General features: G+C 35.0%; 1 protein-coding gene and 1 non-coding gene across 2 annotated transcripts; both read right to left on the reverse strand.

Annotated features, from left to right (window-relative positions):
- Positions 1-50: 50 nt before the first annotated feature.
- Positions 51-25,179, reverse strand: CLEC2B (C-type lectin domain family 2 member B). The gene is made up of 5 exons (XM_046010769.1): positions 24,935-25,179; positions 18,239-18,325; positions 7,088-7,251; positions 3,214-3,317; positions 51-2,214 (listed from the first exon to the last, which is right to left on the reverse strand). The coding sequence occupies exons 1-5, from the start codon at positions 25,002-25,004 to the stop codon at positions 2,106-2,108; spliced, it is 534 nt and encodes a 177-aa protein (XP_045866725.1). The 5' UTR covers positions 25,005-25,179; the 3' UTR covers positions 51-2,105.
- Positions 13,791-13,897, reverse strand: LOC123947752. The gene has a single exon (XR_006819796.1). It is a non-coding gene; the product is annotated as a U6 spliceosomal RNA (small nuclear RNA).
- Positions 25,180-25,679: the final 500 nt, after the last annotated feature.

Below are 25,679 nucleotides of genomic sequence, written 5' to 3' on the forward strand. Positions count from 1 at the left end.
TCAATGTTTTATGTGGTAATATAATAAAATATGAGTCCATGCATTCATACTCAGGATTTTTATTCACTTTTATTTTACAACAACTGTGATCAAATTACATCTGCTTTTCTGTATTGTGCTTGTTTAATTTGTAACAATATCCTATGCAAATTTCATATAATTCTGAGTTGCATTATAGTGTGGATTTATATATTTTTTTTACTGGTTTGTTGATAAGCATTAACTTTGTTTTCAAGTTTTTTCTGCTGTAAACTATGCTGCAATAAACATTCTGAATATCTTTTTAAAAAGTAGTACCCTTTATTTCTTTGATATAAACCTTAAAACTGGATTTGTAACTCAAAAGCATTAAATATTTTGTTTGCTTTAGATTTTATGCAATTTTCATCTAAATTTAGAAACTATCATAAAAGTATAACATTACAGGTACAGAGCAAAAGCACTTTCCTTCTTCCCGAACCTCTTGAGAATTACTTGCCAGATTGATACATTTTATTATGAAAATTTCAAGTATCATTGGATACTTTTGTGCATATTTTCTACAAAAAATCCTCTACTTAATCACAATTAAGTGATCAAAATTAATAAACTAGCATCAACACAGTGCTACCATCTAGTTCTCAGACTCTCTTTAAGGTTTGCCAATTGTCTGTAAAGGATCCAGCTCAGAATCATCTTCTGCATTTAGTTATTATGTCTCTTTAATCTCCTTCCCTCTAGAAGAGTTCTTTAGCCTTCCTTGTTATTCACAACTTGACACTTCGGAATACTGCAAGCCAGTTTTTCTGCAAAATGCTCTTTAATCTCAATCTGTCTGATTATTTCTCATTGTCATATTCAACTGCTCCTTGGCAAGAAACAGTGAGAAGTTCTTACTGCATCCTGCCAGGAGGCACACGTATTTATTTGTTCCACTGTTGATGCCATTGACTTTGTTCACATGCTTAATGTGATATCTATCAGACTTCACTGTAAAGTTTCTCTTTCCCTTTGTAATTAGTTAATATTTTGTGGAAATAACAAAGATGGCTTTAACATTCCCTTCAGCTTGATTAAATTTTAGACAAGCTTTGTTCTTCCTGTCTTATGAATCCCTGACTTCTCATTTTTAGACCATTTACTTCAGGAAATTTGTGATTGGAAATTCTGTGTCTGCTTCTTTGAGAAGAGCTTTTTAAAGGCTTTACAACCCATTAGTGCCTATCTTAAGGACCAGAGAGTCATTCCTTTGAAATGTAATCATCAAGAAAAGTGGCACCTTATTTCTTAGTTTCTGTGGGAAGGTAGGAGGCTAACTTCAGTGGACACCTAGATCCAAGTTGTAAAACAAACATTACAGGTACAGAGCAAAAGCTCCATGTCAGGCTCCTTGCTTGGTTGGGAGCCTGCTGCTCCTCCCTTTCTCCTGCTGTGCTCTCTCTCTCTCAAATAAATAAAATCTTTAAAAAAGAGAAAGGACCAAATGTTAGAAGCATTTTCTTTAAAATGTGAAACAAATTAAAAAACAAGAGTTGTAAAACTCTCTCCTATCATGAAGACCCACAAAAGTTGGCAGACACATATGGTGTAGGATCGCCCCCTCCGACCCTAGCTCTGCAAAACACTGCTGTCCTCTGTTTCAAAGATTTTAGTTCTCTAGAATAATATAAACAATTAAATTTCTATATAAAAAAGTAACTATTTTAAAAAATAATAAAATTACATAGTTCGAATAGCATAAACTTCAGATACATTTAATAGGGACACATATAATAAATAACATGACTTATTAGAAAAACTATAAATCATACAAGATGATAAACACCAATACAACATATAAATTAATAAAAAATAATATTTTAAATATAGCACTCTCCAAATTGACCTAGAGATCCTGTGAAATTAATTACAGGCATTTTCTAAAATTGACACGGAAAAAAAATCCAGGCAATTTGAAAAGAACAAAAATAAATCAAAGTAAGTTATTTTGACAATTATCGAGATGTATTATCAGGTTCAAACATTAAAGTAGTGAAGTGTTCAAAATTAAATTATACAGAGGGAAAGAAAAAAAGAATGACAAAAATCAGGTATCCATGTTGCAATTCCACTATGGAAACATTCAGTTAGTGCATTTTCCGCCTACAAATCCATTTTCTTTCTGTGTAGCATCTAGCCGTTGCTGCACCATCATCGTCTAAGTAAGCACATTTTTCACTTCCTCTCACAGGAAACCTACGATAAAGGGATTAAACACCATGTATGAAAAAATCCTGTGAATTCTCGCTTGCCCAGTGACCCCATTAAAAAAAAAATTATCTTTCCAGCGTCTTGAAAAGTGTGCTGTGGCACAGTGCTCTCTTGTTAAGGGGAAGATACCTGTACCAAATTAGACCATAAAAGTTTCTCTTCCAAGAATTTATATCTGTTAAACTGACATTAAGAGAGTTATGTGTAATCAGCAGAACTACCAGTTTATATGAACCAATAGTTCTCAACACAAGGTGATTTTTGCTTTGTGTTCCCCACTCCACCCCCTCAATACACACATACACAAGTGACACTTGGCAACATCTGGAGACATTCTGGATTTTCGTAAGTGGACGGTGGAACTCTCTAATAGGCAGAAGCGAGAGATGCTGCTAACATTCTAAAATGCACAAGACAGAGCTCCCTCCCCACAGCAAAGAATTATTCAGCCTAAAATGTCAGTAGTGTTGCTGTTGAGAAATCCTAATATAAACTAAGTGGCTAAATGGCTGGCGGTCACCATTTAAGGTATTTATGTGGAGGTCATATGTGCAGTAAATTTTGCAAAATGGAAGATAGGAAGCCCAGATAAAATCAAGTTAAAATGAACAGGAAGTTTAACTTGAACTGTAAAAGGTGTCAGCAAACAGATAGCGTGAAGTTTGAAGAATAAATACAAATTGGAGAATATAGTTTAAAATCAGGCATATGTTTCTTGGAATTTTTTTTTTTTTTGGTCCGTGTTTATGAATCACTGCTCTTTATTTTCAAAATAACCAGCAAAGATCTTCCTTCTTATATCTTGATTTCCAACCTCCCTGGTTGATTCTTAGAACTAATCGTAATACATGATACAATTTTCCCTATCTCATTTTTCCAACACACACCCAAACCTTGGGCTCTAGAGAAAGGCAGCTAAAGCAAAGTTTCTGGAGAAGGCTGTGCTATCTAAATTTAAATAATCCCCCAAAGAAAGAAACTCACCGTTTGTTAAATATGGTTCCTTTTACCCATCGTCCTGTTTGATTTTCTGTCATCTCCAGGCCAATCCAGTGATCAGAAGTGCATTTGTATCGCTTAAGAAATCCCTTTAGAGACAAAATAGATTTCATATGTTTTTTAGTTTTTGCTACAACCTATTGCGTCCCCCCTGCTTTGGAGGTTTTGAGGGGCAAGGCAACAAATGTTCAACTCCCACTTCACCAGAAAATAGCTATGGGATTTTGAAAAAGCATTTCACCTTCTGACCCTTAGTTTTCTTACTTGTAAACAAAGATATGAGGTAAGTTTTCTTTAAGATAATTTTTGATTCCAAATTGATAAATACTCAATATGGAAATCTATTCCTCCAGGATTTTAATATTGTAAACGCCTGGAAAACCAAACGTTGCAACTGACTTCTTACACAGCCTTTCTAATCATCGGATATTTATTATAATGTTTTTCCACTTCACAGTAAATACTAGTATATTGATTTTAATATTATATTTTACTTCATATTCTCTCCCAAAAGTATTGCATGGACACATGCACATACACACATACATACACACACACCCTTCATATATCTAATTCTTTTAGAATTTAATTCTCAAATTTTATTTTTCAGTCAAAAATTTCTATTTGTAAAGAGATTATTCAGGAGAAAAATATAACTTTATCCTCATATTTCTCCTTTTCTCCTTATTCATTCCATGTTGAAATTTCTTGCTGCCTTGGAACCTTTTTAACCATACAGTTATATACAGAAAGTCATTGAACCTATTACATCACTTAATAGCTGGGAAACCACAAACTTGACATTGTATCATTCTATGTTTCAATTTTATGATAAATATAAGGGATACAGTTCACAACACTATGGTCCATTCCTGTCTATAACAGTGACACTAATAATAACCTTTGACATTTTAATATACCATTTTTCTGCAGAATTTAATAAATTTATTTGAAAAAAAATTAACGCACTGAGCTAAGCTTTGGGTTTGTGAAAGAACAGATTAGTCAAACACTGTGTCTGAATTCACAGTTTCATTTATAGTGAAGAAACTAATGTAAACATAGGGTTAGAAAATATCTTCCTGGATAAGGAGAAGAATGTCACTGTAATAAATACAAAGTGAAATTTTAGTTTACAAGAAAGAAGTATCTGAATCTTTATAAGGCAATTGCATAATCAGGTGTGCTTAGAGGTGTATCTGGAAGGGAAGAATAGGATATTCCATAATAAAAGCAGAGGATAAGGAAGATGAGTGCAATTCATATTCTAGGCTTAGAAAGAGCTTGCTTGAAGGCAAAAAAAAAAATTTGCGAAAGGATAAATGTGTTCACAATCACAGTATGTATGTTATTGGATAATTGGGAAAATTGGATGAGTTTCAGTAGTTGTGGTCTTAGTGACATGGAACAGGGATGGGCATTTCCTAAATCCTCTCCTAGGAAAAATGTTATTATTTGCTCACTAAAAGAATACCCATGTGGTTTCTTGTTAAAGATGCAAGATAACTTTACATAGGTGGAAATAAGTATGAAAAATATTTCATGAAACAAGCTGCATTTCATTTTAACTAAGGAAAACATTTTGTAACTTAAGTAAACAAATATGATATTTTAATTAAACCATTTTAAATAAACAGTCCTTTATTTTTATCACTCCTTCACGGATAGCTTTACTTCATTTTGTTACTTAAATTTTGCTCAGATTATATAGTAAATATAGGCATTTATGACCTTCAAAATATATCAGGAAATTGTTAAGATCAAAGTCTCTTTTCTTGATCCAAAGAGTACAATCATTTTTATCTGATATGTTTAATAATGTCTCTTAAGTTCAAAACTAATTATTTTGGTATGCTCTGATCTTTGTGTTCTATGATATTCTCTATTTTTGTCAGCTTTTGCTGACAAGAGTCTTACTAGTGAAGATTTTTTAAATATTTTACCTTAATTCTTTACCTCTCAAAAATTTTACTAGCACTCCATATTTTTCCATCTTGCTGCTAATTTAGACATTTTCCCCCAAGAGGAACTGTAAAGGACAATTTAAGAATTTCTCAGAATGTTCATTGCAAAAGTCTTGCAAAAGTTAACAATGAAACCACTGACTACATACAGAAGATCTTCTATTAACTCAAGTTTGCATCTTACTTGTTGATTTGCTGTGTCTTCCTCTTAACATACCTTGGATTTCTATACCTTTTGCTGCAACCAAAATAGTTGTTTTCTTGCACTGGTCTATAAATTGCCCCCATCCAGTTCACATCCACTTAAATTTGAACCAACCTTCATGCAGATTGCCCAAATATATTTTATTGACCACAGAATTAAGAAAATTCTCTTTTAACCATTTTAAATGCTGTGTTGTGCTGCTTAACATTTTAAACACTTCTTAACTGCAAATTATTCAAGTCATCTTACCTCTTATAGTGACCCTTTACCTAATTTTTAAAATTTGAGTATAGTTGATGTACAATATTACATTAGTTTCAGGTGTACAACGTTTCAACAAATTTATGCATTACGGCATACTCATCACACGTGTAGATACCATCGTCACCATACAAGCTATTACAATATCATTGATTGTTCCCTATGCTGTGTCTCTTTCCCCCATGACTTATTCATTCTATAACTGGAAGTCTGTACCTCTCATTCCCTTTCACCCATTTTGCCCATCCCACCACCCCCTTCCCTCTGGCAACCATCAGTTTGTTATCTGTATTTCTAGGTCTGATTCTGCTTTTTGTTTGTTTATTCATTTTTTTTTTTTTGAGACCATACTTGAGTAAACCATATCTTGACCCTTAACTTTTATTTTATTATTATTATTATTATTTTTTGTCAGAGAGAGTGAGCACAGGCAGACAGAGTAGCAGGCAGAGGGAGAAGCAGGCTCCCTACTGAGCAAGGAGCCCAATGTGGGACTCGATCGCATGAGCAAGGAACCCAATGTGGGACTCGATCGCAGGACCCTGGGATCATGACCTGAGCTGAAGGCAGAGGCTTTAACCCACTGAGCCATCCAGGCGTCCCTGACCCTTAACTTTTAAAGAGACTAGACAGAAGTAAAAACATAAGTTTTACTTCTGTTAAAACATAAGTTTTCGTAAAAAAAGTAAAAACATAAGTTATCGCATAAATATAAAATAAAATAAAATAAAAGTAAAAACATAAGTTATCACATAAATGATTGAGGGAAAGAACAAATTTCACAAGTGCAGAAGTATGTAGTGCAAAATTCTCTGTTAAAATTCTAGGAGATTTCCTTTATTCATAGGATTTTGCCATGTAAATCAATATTTATTTTAAAATGGTCCATTAAGCTTTTAATTTGTACCTGCCCTTTATGGTACAGCAAGTGCAACAATTTAAATAAGACATAGTGTGTGTTCAGTGGAAGCTCATGCTTCAGTCTAAGAAGACTTTCAGTTACATACCTATTCTGCTACTGGTAGTGAGTGCTCTGATGGAAGCCGTGATGGGATCTCAGAGAGAGCAAAGCAAGACTGAGAAGTCAGAGGAAGTTTCTTCAAAGAGAGTAGATTGGAGTGGAGAATCCCATCCTTCCTAAAACAGTTGTTTTCCTATAGTACTGACTTTTAAAGGGATTCCAAATAATATCAAGTTCTTTGATTTATACTTAAAATACAAAAATATCTGTGAAGTCTACTCCTTGATATAAGTCTTACACTATTCAAACCAAACATTACCAAGTTTTTCAACTGTATCTCACATGGCAAGCTCTAAAAGTATTTGGCAAAGACAGGCATGTGTGAAAAAATTTTAAAATCATAATATCATTTGAATATTTCCAATGCCTCTACTGAAGAAATTGCATAAGAATTGTGTATCAAATCACCATTTCCTCCTCAGTGTCAATCATAGTTAGGTCAGCATGTTGAGTGACACAGTTGTGTCTACTTGAATTCCAATCTTGTTCTTCTTTAGAGAAATAATAACATTTGTTTTGGAAACCAATCCAATCATTCGGGCAGGAATCCTGAGTACTCTTACATACTAAACCTGGAAATGAGACAAACACATTTATTAAAGGCCAGTAGAAATAATATGCCACTGTATTTTGAGATCAATGGGGAAAGACAAGATTGTGATGTAAGATTTTGATTATGACCAGAATTGCATATCTGTCATGCAACAAATTGAAAGACAAATTTCATGTTATATTAAAAGACAGCAGTTCAGGATTTGATAGGATGCTGATATTCTTTTCAACTCAAACCCCAGTGGTCCATCATCCGTCATCGGGCTACCAGTGTGATTTTTACTTGAGTTAAGTCACCTATACCATGTTTGGGTAAGTGAAACATAACAAAATCCTAGCATTATCTGGGGGTAAAAAAATACTAATTTATGTTAGGCTGTTATAATCTAGAACACATATTTTAATTTCTAAGGAAGCAATGAAAAGAATAAAATGGAATATATAATTAACAATATGTGTGTTTGTTTATTGTCAGCTAGGTACCACCATCATTGTATGGCTCTGAGTTAGCCACTGAAAAGAACCCAAATGAGATTTTTGAAGGTGGAAGTAAAGCCAAAACTTTTATTCTTAGAGTCCTAGGGCATAGGGAATTCACAGGCCTTTAATGAGTTTGCTCTTGGTAGTCTTGGCAGCTTGATGTCTTTTTAGACTTTAATCTTTAGGTTCTCCAAACTCATTAGTGCTTTAAGCCAAAATCATTAGTGACTATTTCTCCTCCAGCTACACAGCTTTCAGACCAATACTCCTCAGCTCCTTCCACAGTCATGTTATTCCTAATTCCCATATTAAAGTCCTATTCTTGTAACATTTTCAGTGTCTGTTTTCCTGAAGGCACCCAGAATGAATCAGTTCTGGGTACCAAAAGTGGGTCTAAGGAGCAAAACCTTAAGGATGAGCTATGGTATTGATTGTCCACATGATTCACTTTAAAGGCATTGATTCAAACACCAGTCATAAATGGGATGCTGGTGATATATGGTATATGAACATAAAACAAATTATCAGTAAACCTGATACCAAGTACCTATAGAAGGTAAAGCCTTTAACACCCTTTTCTTTTTCTTTTTTTTCTTTCTTAAAAAAGATTTTATTTACTTATTTGACAGAGTGAGAGAGGGAACACGAGCAGGGGGAGTGGGAGAGGGATAAGCAGACTTCTCACTGAACAGGCAGCCAGATTCAGGGGCTCAAACCCAGGACCCTTGGATCATGACCTGATCAGATGCTTAATGACTGAACCACCCAGGAGGCCCACTTTTTTCTTTTTCTTTTTTTTTTAAATTTAATTCCAGTTAGTTAACATACATTGTTATACTGGTTTCAGGTGTAAATATCATGATTCACCACTTCCATATATCCCCTGAGCTCACCACAAGTGCCCTCTTTCATCCTCGTCACCTACTTAACCCATCTCCCACCTCCCTCCCCTCTGATAATCATCAGTTTGTTAGTGGGGTGCCTGGGTGGCTCAGTCTGTTAAGCGTCTGCCTTCAGCTCAGGTCATAATCCCAGGGTCCAGGGATTGAGCTCCACATTGGGCTCCCTGCTCCTGGGGAAACCTGCTTCTCCCTCTCCCATTGCTTGTGTTCTCTCTCTCACTGTGTCTCTGTCAAAGAAATAAAATCTTTAAAAAAAATCATCAGTTTGTTCTCTGTAATTAAGTTTGTTTCCTTATTTGTCTCTCTTTTTTCCCCCTTTGCTTGTTTTGTTTCTTAAATTCCACATGTGAGTGAAACCGTATGGTATTTGTCTATCTCTGACTGACTTATTTCACTTAGCATTATACTCTCTAGTTCCATCCACTTCATTACAAATGGTGAGGTTTCATTCTTTGTCATGCCAAATTATATTTCACTGTAAATATATATCACATCTCTTTTACCCAGTCGTATACTGATGGACTCGTGGGCGACTTCCATACCTTGGTTATTAAAAATAACGTTGCTATAAACATAAGGGTGCATATACCCCTCTGAATTAATGTTTTCATATTCCTTGGGTAAATACGAGGAGCATGATTGCTGGATCATAAGGTAGTTTGATTTTTAAATTTTTAAGGAACCTCCATACTGTTTCCAAAGTGGCTGCATTGTTTGCATTTCCACCAACAATGCATGAAAATTCCTTTCTCTCCACATCCTCACCAACACCTGTTGTTTCTTGTGTTGTGGATTTTAGTCATTCTGACAGGTGTGAGGGCATATCTCATTATAGTTTTGATATATACTTCCTTGATAAGTGATACTGAACGTCTTTTTATGTGTGTGTTGGCTATATGTATGTCTTCTTTGGAGAAATGTCTGTTCATGTCTTCTGCCCATTTTTAAATTAGATTATTTGTCTTTTGGGTGTTGAGATTTATAAGTTCTTTATATATTTTGGATACTAACTTTTAATGGAATATGTCATTTGCAAAATACCTTGTCTCATTCCATAGTTTGCCTTTTAGTTTTGTTATTTTCTTCACTGTGCAGATGCTTTTTATTTTGATGTAGTTTAACACTTTTTCTTTTAAGTCAATTGGAGAAAGACAACTATCATATGATCTCCCTGATATGAGGACATGGAGAAGCAACATGGGGGGGTAGGGGGATAGGAGAAGAATAAATGAAACAAGATGAGATTGGGAGGGAGACAAACCATAAATGACTCTTAATCTCACAAAACAAACTGGGGGTTGCTGGGGGGAGGTGGGATTGGGAGAGGGGGAGCGGGCTATGGACATTGGGGAGGGGAGGCGAACCATAAGAGACTATGGACTCTGAAAAACAACCTGAGGGTTTTGAAGGGTCAGGGGTGGGAGGTTGGGGGAACAGGTGGTGGGTAATGGGGAGGGCACGTTTTGCATGGAGCACTGGGTGTTGTGCAAAAAGAATGAATACTGTTACGCTGAAAAAATAAATAAAATGGGAAGAAAAAAAAAGATTTTATTTATTCATTTGAGACAGAGAGATACAGAGAGAGAGAGAGAGAGAGAGAGCATGAGCAGGGGAAGCGGTGGAGGGAGAAAGAGAAGCATACTCCATGCTGAGTGTGTAGCCCCGATGTGGGGTTCAATCTCACGACCCAAGATCACGACCTGAGCTGAAACCAAGAGTTGGCTGCTCAACTGACTGAGCCAGCCAAGTGCCCCTAAAAGTACCATGCTTAATGGAGAAATATTTTAAAACTTTCTCATGGATTTAAGAATGAGGTAATAATGCAACCCTATTTTTCTTCAACCCTGTACTGGAAGTTCAAGCCAGTAAAAGAAGGCAATACACTGAAAGGTATAAAGATTTCAAAAGAATAAATAAAAACATTTCTATTTGCTGATAATCTGAATGCTTACATAAACTTCCAGATGAAGACTGATAGTTATTTAAATTAATAATCAACATAAAACACACATTAACAAATTGAGAAGAAAAGAAATCTTTCTTTCCGATCACAATGGAATTAATCACATTAATCACAATGGAATTTCTGCTTTCAGATCACACTGCAATTACACCAGAAGTCAATAACAGAAAGATAGCTGAAAGATTTCCCAAACCATGTCGATGAAACAACACAGGTCTAAATAGCACATGGACCAAAGAAGAAATCTCAAGAGAAATTTTAAAATGTTTTGAACAAAGGAAAAATAAAGACACAACTTATAAAAACTTGTGGGATGCAGCAAAAGCAATGCTTACAGGAAAATATATGGTATTGAAAACATACTTTAGAAAAGAAAAATATCTGGGGCACCTGTGTGGCTCAGTGGGTTAAGCCTTTGCCTTCGGCTCAGGTCATCATCTCAGGGTCCTGGAATAGAGACCCGCATCAGGCTCTCTGTTCAGCAGGGAACCTGCTTCCCCCTCTCTCTTTGTCTGCCTCGCTGCCTACTTGTGATCTCTCTCTCCCTCTGTCAAATGATTAAATAAAATTAAGAAAAAAGAAAAGAAAAAGATCTAAAATCAATCATCTAAGTTTTCATCTTAAAAAACTAATAAAAGAAAATAAACCCAAGTAAACAGAGGAGAAGAAATAATAAGAAATACAACAAAAATCAGTGAAATTGAAAGTGGGAAATTAACAAAGAAAATTAAAAAAAATCAAAAGTTTGTTCTTTGAGGAAAAACAAAATCAGCTAACTTCTACCCAGGTTAACTATGCAAAAAAAAAAAAAAAAAAGATTGAGAAAGAGAGAAAGGATGCAGATTAATAATATCAGAAATGAAAGAGAAGACATCACTACAGATCAATGGAAATCAAAATATAATAAAGAAATACTATGAATAACTTAATGACCCAATACTTGCTAACCTAAATGAAATGGACCAATTCCTTGAATAACACAATCTTCCAAAACTCAAATGAGAAGAAACGATATGAATAGGCCTATATCTATTAAAGAAATTGAATGAATAATTAGTAATATCTCAAAACTTCTGTTCACCAGACCCAGATGGATTCACTGGTGAATTCTACCAAACATTTAAGGAAGAAATTATACCAGTCCTCTACAATCTTTTTCAGAGGATAGAAGTAGATGGAATACTTCCTAACTCAATCTATGAGGCAAGCATTACCCTAATACCAAAACCAGACAAAGATAAAAAAAGGAAACTTTTCTTACATATATCTCATGAACATAGACACAAAAATCCTCAACAAAATATTAACAAATTCAATCCAACAATATATAAAAAGAGGTATACACCTTGACAAAGTGGGATTTATCTCATATCTGTAAAGCTGGTTCAGCATTTGAAAATCAATTAATGTCATATATCATATCAACAGGCTAAAAGAGAAAAGTGACGTGATACACAATCGTATGAATAAAAGCATTTGACAAAAATCTAACACTTGCGACACAAACTCTCAATAATCTAGGAAGAGAAGGGGCACTTCCTCAACTTGATAAAGACTATTTACAGGGGTGCCTGGGTGGCTCAGTGGGTTAAAGCCTCTGCTTTTGGCTCAGGTCATAATCCCAGGGTCCTGGATCAAGGCCCACACCAGGTTCTCTGCTCAGCAGGGAGCCTGCTTCCCCCACTCCACCTCTGCATGCCTATCTGCCTACTTGTGATCTCTGTCAAATAAATAAATAAAATATTTTTTTAAAAAGACTATTTACAAAAATACCCTACAGATAATATAATACTTAATGGTGAGAAACTGGAGGCTTCCCTACTGAAATGAGCTTTCCCTTCTCAACACTACTTTTTATTATCATACTAAAAGTTCCATGTAATGCAAGAATGCAAGATAAGAAAATGACAGGCATACGTATTGGAAAGGAGAGATGTTCAGAGATGACATGATCGTTCTATAGAAAATCTGAAAAAAAAACAAACCTAAAAAAACCCAAAACGAACAAAACCCAATTCCTTTGTTCAGAAATTACATGGTCACTTCTGTAGGAAATCTGAAAGAAGTAAAAAAAAAAAAAAAAAAAAAAAAAAAACCCAAAAAAATTCCTCGAACTAATAAATAATCCTGGCAAGTTTGGGGGATACGGGTTAACATGCAAAAGTCAATTGTTTTCCCTTGTAACAGAAATAAAGATGTGTAATTTGAAATTAAAAATAAAACAATGACTTACATTAGAACCCTCCAAAATTGAATACTTACATATAAATCTAATAAAATATATATAATATTATCTATACGAGGAAAAGTACAAAATTCTGATGAACAAAATCAAAGAACAAAAGACTCTTTAGAGATACATTCTATGTTCATAATTAGGAAGACACAATATTGTCGACATGTTAGTTCTTTCCCAACTTAAGCTATAGATTTGTTGAAATCCCAATCAAAATCTAGTCAGGTTATCTACGAATACCAACAAATTCATTCTAACATTTATATTGAGAAGCAAAATGTAAAGAATAACCAACTCAATTTGGAAGAAGAACAAAATTGGGGGACTAACACTACCCAACATCAAGACTTTCTATAAAACTACAGTAATCTCTAAGACAGTGTAGTATTGATGAAAGAATAGACAAATAAACCAATGTAATAGAGAAGGAAGATCAAAGATAGACTTACATAAATGTAGTCACCTGAACTTGAACAAAGGAGCAAAGACAATATAATGGAGTTAAGATAGTCTTTTCAACTAATGGTGCTAAAACAACTAGACATTCACATACAAAAAAATGAATCTAAACATAGACTTTCCATCCTTCATAAAAATTAACTCAAAACATATCAAAGACCTAAATGTAAACACAAAACTAAAAAAAATTCTGTAAGATTTCATAGGAGAAAACCTTAATGATCATGGCTATGGTGATGACTTTTTAGATACAATACCAAAATCACAGTCTATGAAAGCAATAATTGATAAGCTGTACTTCATTACATTTTTTTAAAGATTTTATTTATTTATTTGACAGACAGAGATCACAAGTAGGCAGAGAGGCAGGCAGAGAGGGAGGAAGGGAAGCAGTCTCCCTGCTGAGCAGAATGCCGGATGCAGGGCTCAATCCCAGAACCCTGGGATCATGACCTGAGCTGAAGGCAGAGGGTTTAGCTGAAGGCAGAGGGTTTAGCCCACTGGGCCACCCAGGGGCCCAAAAATGTGGAACGCTTCACGAATTTGCGTATCATCCTTGCTCAGGGGCCATGCTAATCTTCTCTGTATAGTTCCAATTTTAGTATATGTGCTGCCGAAGCGAGCACTACATTTTTTTTAATTAAAAAGTTTTTAATTTCTTCAGGAATCTCCACACTGTTCTCCAAAGTGGCTGCACTAACTTGCATTCCCACCAACAGTGTAAGAGGGTTCCCCTTTCTCCACATCCTCTCCAGCACACGTTGTTTCCTGTCTTGCTAATTTTGGCCATTCTAACTGGTGTTAGGTGGTATCTCAATGTTGTTTTAATTTGAATCTCCCTGATGGCTAGTGATGATGAACATTTTTTCATGTGTCTGATAGCCATTTGTATGTCTTCGTTGGAGAAGTGTCTATTCATATCTTCTGCCCATTTTTTGATATGATTATCTGTTTTGTGTGTGTTGAGTTTGAGAAGTTCTTTGTAGATCCTGGATATCAACCTTTTGTCTGTACTGTCATTTACAAATATCTTCTCCCATTCCGTGGGTTGCCTCTTTGTTTTGTTGACTGTTTCCTTTGCTGTTCAGAAGCTTTTGATCTTGATGAAGTCCCAAAAGTTCATTTTTGCTTTTGTTTCCTTGGCCTTTGGAGACTTATCTTGAAAGAAGTTGCTGTGGCTGATATCGAAGAGGTTACTGCCTATGTTCTCCTCTAGGATTCTGATAGATTCCTGTCTCACGTTGAGGTCTTTTATCCATTTTGAGAATGCAAGTTAGTGCAGCCACTTTGGAGAACAGTGTGGAGATTCCTGAAGAAATTAAAAATAGAGCTTCCCTATGACCCTGCAATTGCACTGCTGGGTATTTACCCCAAAGATACAGATGTAGTGAAAAGAAGGGCCATTTGTACCCCAATGTTTATTGCAGCAATGTCTACGGTCGCCAAACTGTGGAAAGAACCAAGATGCCCTTCAACGGATGAATGGATAAGGAAGATGTGGTCCATATACACAATGGAGTATTATGCCTCCATCAGAAAGGACGAATACCCAACTTTTGTAGCAACATGGACAGGACTGGAAGAAATTATGCTGAGCGAAATAAGTCAAGCAGAGAGAGTCAAGTATCATATGGTCTCACTTACTTGCGGAGCATAACAAATAACATGGAGGACATGGGGAGATGGAGAGGAGAGGGAGTTGAGGGAAACTGGAAGGGGAGATGAACCATGAGAGACTATGGACTCTGAAAAACAACCAGAGGGTTATGAAGGGGCGGCAGGAGGGGGTGGGGTGGGGTGGGAGGTTGAGGAACCAGGTGGTGGGTAATAGGGAGGGCACATACTGCATGGAGCACTGGGTGTGATGCCAAAACAATGAACACTGTTATGCTGTAAATAAGCAAATAAAAATAAATAAATTAATTTAAAAAACAAAACAAAACAAAACAAAAAAAAAAAACCAAAAAAAAAAAAAAAACGAATAAAACAAAAAACAATGGAAAAAAAAAAAGTTTTTAATTGTGGCAAAAAGCACATAATGTTAAATTAACCATCTTAACAGTTCTAAGTACAGTTGAACAGTGTTGAGTTTATTTACATTGTTGTGCAACCAATCTCCAGAACTTTTTTAACTTTCTAAACTGAAATTCTATATCCATTCAATAGCAGCGCCCTGATGCCTAGCCCCACCCCTCAGCCCCTGGCAATTACCATTTCCTTTCTGTCTCTGTGAGTTTGACTACTCTAGGTACCCCATGTAAGTGGAATCATGCAGTATTTATCCTTTTTGTGATTGGCTTATTTCACTTAGTGTAATCCCCTCCAGGGTCAACCATATTGAGGCATAGAGCAGGATTTCCTTGCACTTCATTAAAATTAAACATTTTTGTTCTGTGAAAAACAATGTCAAGAAAATGAGAAAACAAACCACTGACCAGGAGAAAATACTTACAAAAGACTCATCTGATGAAGGACTATTATCCAAACATATAAAGAACACTTAAAATTCAACAATGAGAAAAGAAACAACCTAAAACCTGAACAGACACCTCAGCAAGAAGACATATAGATGGCAAATAAATATAAGAAAATATGCTCCACATCATATGTCATCAGAAAAATGCAAATGTAAACAACAATGGGATACTACACACCTGTTAGAATGGCCAAAATCCAGGACACTGACAATACCAAATGCTGGTGAGGATGTGGAGCAACAGGAACTTCCATTCATTGCCAGTAGGAATGCAAAATGGTAAGGCACTTTGAAATGTAGTTTGGAGGTTTCCCACAAAACTAAACACTCTTACCAAAAATCCAACAATTGCACTCCTTGGTATTTACCCAAAGGAGATGAAAACTTTTGTCCACACAAAAACCTACACATGGTTTTTAAGCAACCAAGATGGCCTTCATTAAGTGCATAGATAAATAAGCTGTGATACATCCAACAGTGGAATATTATTCAGCGCAAACAAACAAAAACCTCTCAAACCATAAGACACAGAGGATCCTTAGATACATATTACTAAGTGAAAAAAGCCCATCTTAAATGACTATGTACTATATAATTCTAACTGTATGACATTCTGGAAAAGTCAAAACAACGGAGACAGTAAAAAGATTAGTGATTGCCAGTGGCTGGAGTTTGAGAAGAGATGAATATGTGGGGCATAGAAGATTAGGGGGGCAGTGAAGATGCTCTGTAGGATAACAGAATGAAGGATACATGTCATTATACATTTTTCCAAATTCAGAATGCACAAAACCAGGAATGAACTGTAAAGTAAACTATGTACTTTTCAATAAATTGCTTCAGATCAGAAGACTGTTAATGAAGAAAAACACACTTGACATTATACCCAAACACTTAAAACAATCAATTTCAAAAGCGTTATAGTTCTGGATGTGAAATTAATAGAAATATAATGAATGCTACAATGGAAACTCTAGAGTAGTATCTTCATGCAGGTGGAGTACAGCAAATTTCCTAAAAAGAATGTAAAACATAGTAAAAATAGAGAAAAAAATTTAAAAAATTCAAACTATCTAAAAATTAAGAACTTCCTTTCATTGAAAAACATTACAGAAAATAAATGTAAACTTCAGAAGGATTTTTAGTATACTTATATTTAAATATCAGAAGATATTTACAACAGAAATACAAAACATTTTTATCAATTATATTAAAGAATGCCTATGAATCTAACAAAAAACAAAGAGCTAACTCAATAAAAATATGGACCAAGTATTTGAATATACCCATCACAAAATACTGTAACTAAGTGAGCTAAGTTAAATATGACAAGGAGCTTAACAGTGTTGGTCATCAAGAAAATGTCAATTAAAGTCACTATAAAGTGGTGACAAGTAACGCACACTCATCAGAATAGCAAAAATGGGTAAAACTGACAATAAAGTGTTGACCAGTATGTTAAACAACCAATATGTCATAAATTTTGGGCTGGGTTATCTACAATCTATGGAATTATTTACTAAAGTTGACATATACATACTGCATGGTTTAATAATTTTTCTCATAAGTGTATCCCAAATGATACCCACTATTCACTAAAAGTCTAAAAGCATAAGGATGTTCAAAACAGCATAATTTGCAGTAGTAAAAATGTGGCACTATCCAAATGTCCATCATGAGTAGAGTGATTAATAAATTAATATATAGCATGAGATATTCTATAGCGAGGATCTGCAAACTACAGCCTGAGGCCAAAATCAGAGCTAAAATGTTTTTACAATTTAAAAATCATCAATAAAATAATAAATAACAGAAAATCAAAACAATTAAAAGAGCAGTAATATTTTGTGACACATGAAAATATTCAAATTTCCATGTTTAATTTCAGTGAAACACAGCAAGCACGATTGTTTACATATCACACGTGGCTGTTTTTTCACTACAAATGCAGAATGGAGTACTTACAACACAAATTGCGTGGCTAACAAAGATAAATTTATTTATTACCTGGCTCTTTGCATAAAAATTTTTCCAACCCCTTTCAAAAATGACTCAATGAAATTTTGCTACATGTTATGATGTGGAAGAATCACACAAACATGATGTGGAACAAAAAAGACAAGATGCAAAGAATAAATAAAAATTGTATAATCTTATTTATGGAAAAATTTTTAAATGGGCAAAACTAAACTATTCAACAGAAATCAAAATAGTGATTGCCATTGGTATGCGAATGATGGTGGAATGTGAGATTATTAGGGTGAATGATTTTGTCTTAATCATTTTTGCATCTCCCAATGCTTTACATAGGTCATGTAATTAATAATAATCCATTCATTGATACCCATTAAATAGATCATGGATAATGAGAAAAGAGTGAAAATAATAAGAAAAGATCATGATTGAGGCAGAAAAGAAAATTATCATTCAATGGAGGCCATAGAAAAGTAAAAAATAATAAGTAAAGAAATAAAAAATGTAATTTACTCACCTATTCCAATAATTAGGCTATTAATGACAGTGATAGATATTGCAAGCAAAATACATTTGATAATCATCTTATGGTTGTTCTTAATACCTGAAAAAAATTAAATTTAGAAACAGGTAAAAGACTAAATTTGCATTCATAACATAACTAACAAACTCCTTTTAGCAATTTATTCCAATATTTCATCAGATAACACAAACGTACGATTTCTGTTCATTATATGGAAAAAAAAACTTGCTTTTTTGGGAAATTTCTCAGTTTATCCTTACCTTCAATCTAGTGTTACCATTGATCTTGCTGTCATAGTCCAAGGAATCAAATATGTATAATTCTTTAGGGTAGAATTTCTTAAGATCTGGAGCCACTCCCATACCACTTCTATGGTACAATATCAGCACATCTTAACACTCCTTGAATATTTCTAAGATAATCTACTTTTTTAAAAAAATATTTTATTTATTTGACAGAGAGAAATCACAACTAGGCAGAGAGGCAGGCAGGGAGAGAGGAGGAAGCAGGCTCCCTGCGGAGCAGAGAGCCCGATGCGGGGCTCAATCCCAGGACCCTGGGATCATGACCTGAGCCGAAGGCAGAGGCTTTAACCCACTGAGCCACCCAGGCTCCCCTAAGATAATCTACTTTTTAATTAATGAGAAGTTTGTTTTAAAGGATAGATAGCATAGCATATTTGAAAATTCATAAATAATTTAAAGATTTGGAATTGAAATTTTTGCTGCAAATGAGCAAAGGAACTTGAACAAGACACTACAATTTTTTTTTCCTGGCATGGTAGTTCTTCATCTACAAAGTCAGCAGAACAGAAAAATTAGTGCCCATTTGGGGAAAAAATTTTTTCCCTGTAAGTTTTTTTGAACATAAGTTTTTTTGAAATAAAACAATTTTTTGTGTGTGTTTTTTTTAATTTTTTTTATTTGTTTATTTGTTTATTTACAGCATAACAGTGTTCATTGTTTTGGCATCACACCCAGTGCTCCATGCAGTACGTGCCCTCCCTATTACCCACCACCTGTTTCCTCAACCTCCCACCCCCCCCGCCCCTTCAAAACCCTCTGGTTGTTTTTCAGAGTCCATAGTCTCTCATGGTTCATCTCCCCTTCCAGTTTCCCTCAACTCCCTCAACAATTTTGTTATTTTATGTGATTATAAACATCCTTATTGTAAAATTTTATGATACTTTAAGATAGACAGTAAACTTATTGAGGGCATTTATCATTCCTATCTTTTTCCTGGTGAAAAGCTATTCTTTTGTTGAATAAATGTTTTTCCGTTGTGGATGTACGGAAGGTATTAAATTTAAAACACGTCTAAATTTCTGCTCCTTCAACCTTACCAGCATTATCATTTGGGTTAACATCCTTCCATCCATATATCTCTAATCCTTTTTTCACACATATAACCTCCCCTACAAATACACATGATTTTAAATCAGTGCAATCATCAAGTACCCACTATTTTATATTCTAATGTTTTCAGTTAACAATTTGTTCTTCTCATGTTTGGTTGACTGTTAAGAATGACCCCCAGTGAATCATGCCCCCTGCTACATCCAACACCCTTTTGACACATGATCCTCTTCCTCCTCCCATCAAGAGATACACTGTATTCCCCAACACGTGAATATGAACTGACTTATGCCTTGCTTTAGCCAGGAGACTGTGGCAGATGTGACACTGAAACTTTAGAGCCCAAGCCTTAAGAGACTTTGTAATTCCTACTTTCACTGTTTTTGAGCCCCACATAACAGAGGAGACATGAGCCATTCCTACTGAATCTGTCCTTATCCCTAAACCTTAGAACCATAAGCAATAGCCACTAAAATTTGGAGGTGGTTGTTCATTCAGAGAAACAGGTAAATTTACACATCATGTAGAAGAATAATTTGACATAAGAATTTGAATGACAGATTAAAAAAAAAGTCCTCTTCTAATGGGTATTTAGGCTGTCCCACCCTTTTGAGTTTTAACCATAATTAGAATTATAGTTTAAATGAATTATAGTTTAAATGAAGTGATAGTTTAAATGAAGTTTATAGAATTATAGTTTAAATGTCTTGCATACTTGTCTAATTATCTTCTTAAGAAAAAAAATCTCAAAAATAAATAAATTGGCATATATCAAATAGATATTCTTCCAAAAGTATGGTAGCAATCTACACTATCATGCACAACATATGAAAACATTCCTACTTATAAAAATTCATAAAATTGTTCAAAAGTACCATAAAGAGGGAGAGGGAATGCATCTAGAGAAAACTAGCATTGTTTTTGAGCCACCAGATGGTTATTTCAGTTATTTTATAAATATAATTAGAAATCATGTCTAACCTGCGTGTTTCTGCCAAATTTCTGAAAAGTCCTGTCATTAGTTGTACGTTTCTTCTAACCATCTGGAATTTCAAAGCTACATAATAATCATGAGCTACAGTGCTTCACTTGTGAGCCAGCATCGTGTTTATTTGTTCATTCTTTGACAAATATTTACTAATCATCTACTATGTGCTAGTTCCCATAAACATAATAATAAGCAAAAGCTTTCCTGGTACTTATATTTGGTGGAGAAGACACAGTCACCTGAAAAAAATTTAAAAATTACAGATTGCAACAAGAGCTGGAAGGCAATAAGCTGTGCGATTGATAAAGGCAAATAACCAGAAAAGATTGTGGGTGGGAGGTGGAATTCTATGGAACTGACATTAAAACCAAACCTAAAATATGAGCAGTAGCCATTTATGTGAAATAAACCAGAGAAATAATTTTAAGCAAAGAGAAGAGCAACTTCAAGTGCCAAATCAGGAAAGAATGGAAAAGAACATGGCGAAGTAGAAGGAGTTTGATTCGGTCAAAAGTAGCAGGGAATAGTGACTAGTTAGGAACAAAATGATGCTAAACTTTGAAGGCCCCGGGAAACAACTTGACTTTCTTCAAAGTATAACGGGAAGCCACTGAATTGTTTTAGGTGGGTGTTTGCTACTGCCAAATTTGTGCTTTTAAAAGTTCCTTGTGACTAGTGAGTGGAGAGGTCATTTAGGGAGCTATAACTCTAATTAAATCTAATTATGGGGATCTCGTAAACAAGGGTGGTAGGGGTGGAGATAGAAAAATCAAGTGGAGCACTTGGAGGGCACTGGTATCCTTGATAGAGTGCCTTCAGTCACACAGAATAAGGGTACATTGTTGGAATAAGGAAGTAAAATCAGCATTTCAGAGAACCTTGTGCTGTGTGTATTGAGGCAAGCAAAGAGGTAGTTAAAATGAGAGGAGTGGTTATCATGAGGTTCTCTTTTTAAACATTTAACACATAGTTTCTTTTGTTCATTTGGGGATGATTTAATATGGAAGGTATAGATTGCCAATACAGGCAAAAGAGGGAGAGAATAATTAAATTAAGAAGAAGAATTCTTGTACTGGCTACAGGGGATGTGGTCTGAAGTACAAAAGGAAGGGGTATTCCTATGTAAGAGAAATGACACTTCCTCCAACACAGCAAAAGTCAAAAAGAGGAGAAACAAAGCATACACCTGTCTTTTCAGCCTTTTGGTTCTGTATATGCCTTGGTTCCAAACTTCAGTTCATGCTCTTTCTAGTGGGGTTTTAATCACTTTTCAAGTGTCATCATATTAATTTCTCTAATTCCCTATTAGTTTCTTCAAATATCAGGTATCAAGAACACAAGCACATTCCTTCTTTTTCTATAGCATCATTCAAGCCAATGTGTTATTATGACATTCTATTTGTCCGTGAATTGGCAGTGTGAACAAAAGAACATTATTGTTACAAATATTACAGGTCAAAATCTTGATCATATTTTTATAGTGTTTAACTTCATTCTCTTACCTCTTTTGACCCTGTTAATCTCTTCATCCACTAAATAACATTCTCTCTTTTACATTTTTTAAATTTTAATTATTTTGAGAGAGAGGGAGCATGCAAGTGACAGGAGGGACAGGGAGAGAACCTCAAGTAGACTCATTGCTCAGCGTGGAGCCTGACTCAAGGTTCATCCCAGGACCTTGAGATCAGGATGGGAGGATGTCAGACACTTAAAGGGCTGAATCCCCAGGCCCCCTCCCCATCTCTTTTTTTTTGAAATTAGAGAATATATATGTGCTATGTTTTCAGAAGTTCTGGCATATAACAGTAATTAAATAAAAGAAAGCTTATGCTATTGTTTTTTCTTGTGTTATAGCTCTCCCATCTTTCCATATTTTAATTATTGTGTGTGTGTGTGCGGGGGGAAGGGAACATGAAGATCATTTACTGTAATATTAAGTGGAATTTTTTAAATGTAATGTTTCTATTTATTATTTTAAGTATATAATGAGCCTCTTTGTAATCCTTTCCTCCAGGATGATTATTGAAAGAAAACCCAAAACTGCTTAGAATCAATGACCCTTTATTAAAAAAAAAAATAGCTTATTAAAGGGATGATTCTAAGAATCGTGGAGGTGTTTTAAAAAGAGGAAATGCCTCCAAAATCAACAAGAGGAAAGATGCTTACCTCCTGACAATGTGAGAAACGCTCCCTTGCATTACAGAAACAGCGAGTCCTTTCCATGGCAAAGTGGACAAGATATTAGGTCACTTAATTCCGTGGTGCAGTTGAGAATGCTAGATCCTGTATGCATCCAACACCAGACTCAAAAAGATGCATCTGCCCTTGGTGGGGCGAAGAAACAGTGTGGCTGTTGTTATAACTGTAGCACAGACATAGCGGGACTAGAACCGAAAGGCTAACTGATGTTGGGATGTATGTTTTCACAAATAATCAGAGAAAAGAGATGACTAAGACTCTCTCGATGTTTCGATGGCACAATAAAGCTAGGAAATGTCATACAACCCGGAAGAACCCCCTCCCCCACACTCTCAATATCACCAAACAGCAAAGATTCAATGTCCTGTCAGCTCAGTGGGATGCAGACTTGGAGTGACATTTAGTTTGATACAGGACACTAATGAATTGGACATTTACTGCATTTCTGATACGCAGATACACATTTAAGCATGCGACATATTCATTCTCTAATCTGTCCTGAGCCCTAAAATCTACTTTTCTACATTCAATATAAATAGCTTCCACTTTATAAGTTCCTTCTCTTTACTCCATACTCAATGATCAACACTTGTACATTGCAAAATTATCCAAAAAACAAAAAGAACAGAACCTGTTGTTTTCCCACTGTGAATTAGTGAGAGATGAATTTCAAAGAAGTTGCTCAAGCCTCGTACTGTGTTCAACAAAGGAATGTAAAAACAGATAACATCCCTGGGTAGCTCAATAAAAGTCTATTTAATTAATAATGTAACTAAAATGGTTCTAAACTCATCCCTGTGATAATCTAGACAGCTAAGGATTCCAATTACTTTCCCGATAGAAAAGCTGACTCAAGTAATTTCTCTCCGTTTCTGGCTCTGATCTCCGTGCTTGATTCCGCAGCACATATACTAAAATTGACAATCATCTCCAAAGAGAGATAAGAAGAAAAATCCAGGGTGACCAATGAATTTAAAACTAAATAAAATATTTGATCCCACTGTCCTGAAACCTTTTGATCTAACCTTAGACAGAATTATTAATTGTCAAAAAATGAGGAATAAGTATCTATGTGTTCTAATACGAACTGTAGTAACAAAAACTTTTAACTGTTGCATGCACTAATAAATTGAAAAGAATTAAATGGCAAATGTCTAAAATTCACCAGAGTCCCTAAATCAATCATTGTATTTAATGCATTTTAGCCTCTCTTCTTCACTATATTTTGATTAAGAAGACCCCTGTTGAAATAACTTTGAAAGATTTTTCTGCTTGATTTAGAATTTGGATCATACATATTCTGAACTTGCTAGTTGGTAGGTCTAAAGCTACTGAGCTGTTTTCTAGTTTCTAGTTGTTTTTTTTTTTAAAGATTTTATTTATTTATTTGACAGACAGAGATCACAAGCAAGCAGAGAGGCAGGCAGAGAGAGAGGAAGGGAAGCAGGCTCCATGCTGAGCAGAGAACCAGATGCAGGGCTCCATCCCAGAACCCTGGGATCATGACCTGAGCTGAAGACAGAGGATTTAACCCACTGAGCCACCCAGGCACCCCGTCTAGTTTCTAGTTTTAATTTTAAAGTGCATTTTCTTTTCTTATCCTTCTTGAGGTTGACAGAAACATCCTCAAGACATCAGAGTACTTATGATTCTTTAGATAAGAGGAAGATAGGGAGATAATCTTTCTGCTATTATGTACTCCCAAAGTCTGGCTTATTTTGATTCCACTCACTGTCCGTAAACAACCTTTTAAAACATTAGAAATATTGGCCAAATTTTTTATACTTTGTCTGCATTCTGGGCCTTGAATGAATATGTGGAGCAAATTTAACATCTTCTCCAGTATTCGTTTTATTAAACACTTTGTAAAAAATGAAATTAAATCTTGAACAGTTTTAAGCTGTGGTTAACCTCTCTCCACCATCAGTTAAGATAATCTCCATTCATAAGACAAAATAGCCAATTCCAAATCTGAATTTTATTGCCACAATTTTCATTTTATGGAGATGTTAATTCAAAAAAGGATTTTTCTGTTTGATGAAAAAAAAAAAAACCAACAAAACCTGTCCCATACCTTGGAAGGCTTTTAACATAATGTCATAATTTCCATCAATATCTTTCATTCTTAACAACTATAAATGTCCTTACCTTGTTTCTTTTCATCGGTTCCTTGATTCTTGTGATCAGTCTGGGTAAGTATCAGGGGGCTTTGTGTCATCTTTTCAAAAACTTCTCTTCAAATTTGCAAATTAAATGTAAAAATGTTATTAGTCTCTTTAAAAACAACTCCAAACTAGAGTTATTCTACCTTAGAAAAACAGAATAATGTTAAGCAGTATTTCTCAAAATGAAAGCAATTTTGTCTGATCGAATGAAATTACTGCCTAAACACAATTTCCTCCTGTAAAACAAAACAAAACAAAACAAAAAATGTGCAGAAGAAAGGGGAAGTTCCCTAAAACGTAGGAAATAACAAGCTTGTAGATTCTTATTTTCTCTATAGGGGAGCCCCGTCGAACAAAAAAAAAAATATTCAAGAGGCTGTTTTTTCGATTGTTTCAAGAGTAGTATATAACTAGTGTCCTTCCAGGGCCATAGGAGATAAGAACATTAACTAATTAAAAGTCATGATTTAAGACGTGTGTTTAGACATGTGCTCAGACACAGCAATCATGTTTAGAAAGACAATTTTAAAGGTGATGAAATCAATTATGAGAAAGCTATGTTTCAAGCTGGCTACTGAAACAAGAATATAAACAATTTTCTCTCTTTCTCAGATGCTATCACAGCGACGTGCACACCCTCACACTCCTACACAAACAGAAAGCAGAAAGAGAAAAAGGAAAGCTATCACGGGGGCACGCACACCCACAGTCCTACACAAAAAGAAAAC

This window comes from Meles meles, chromosome 7 (genome assembly GCF_922984935.1).
Source record: "Meles meles chromosome 7, mMelMel3.1 paternal haplotype, whole genome shotgun sequence".
Lineage (NCBI taxonomy): Eukaryota > Metazoa > Chordata > Mammalia > Carnivora > Mustelidae > Meles > Meles meles.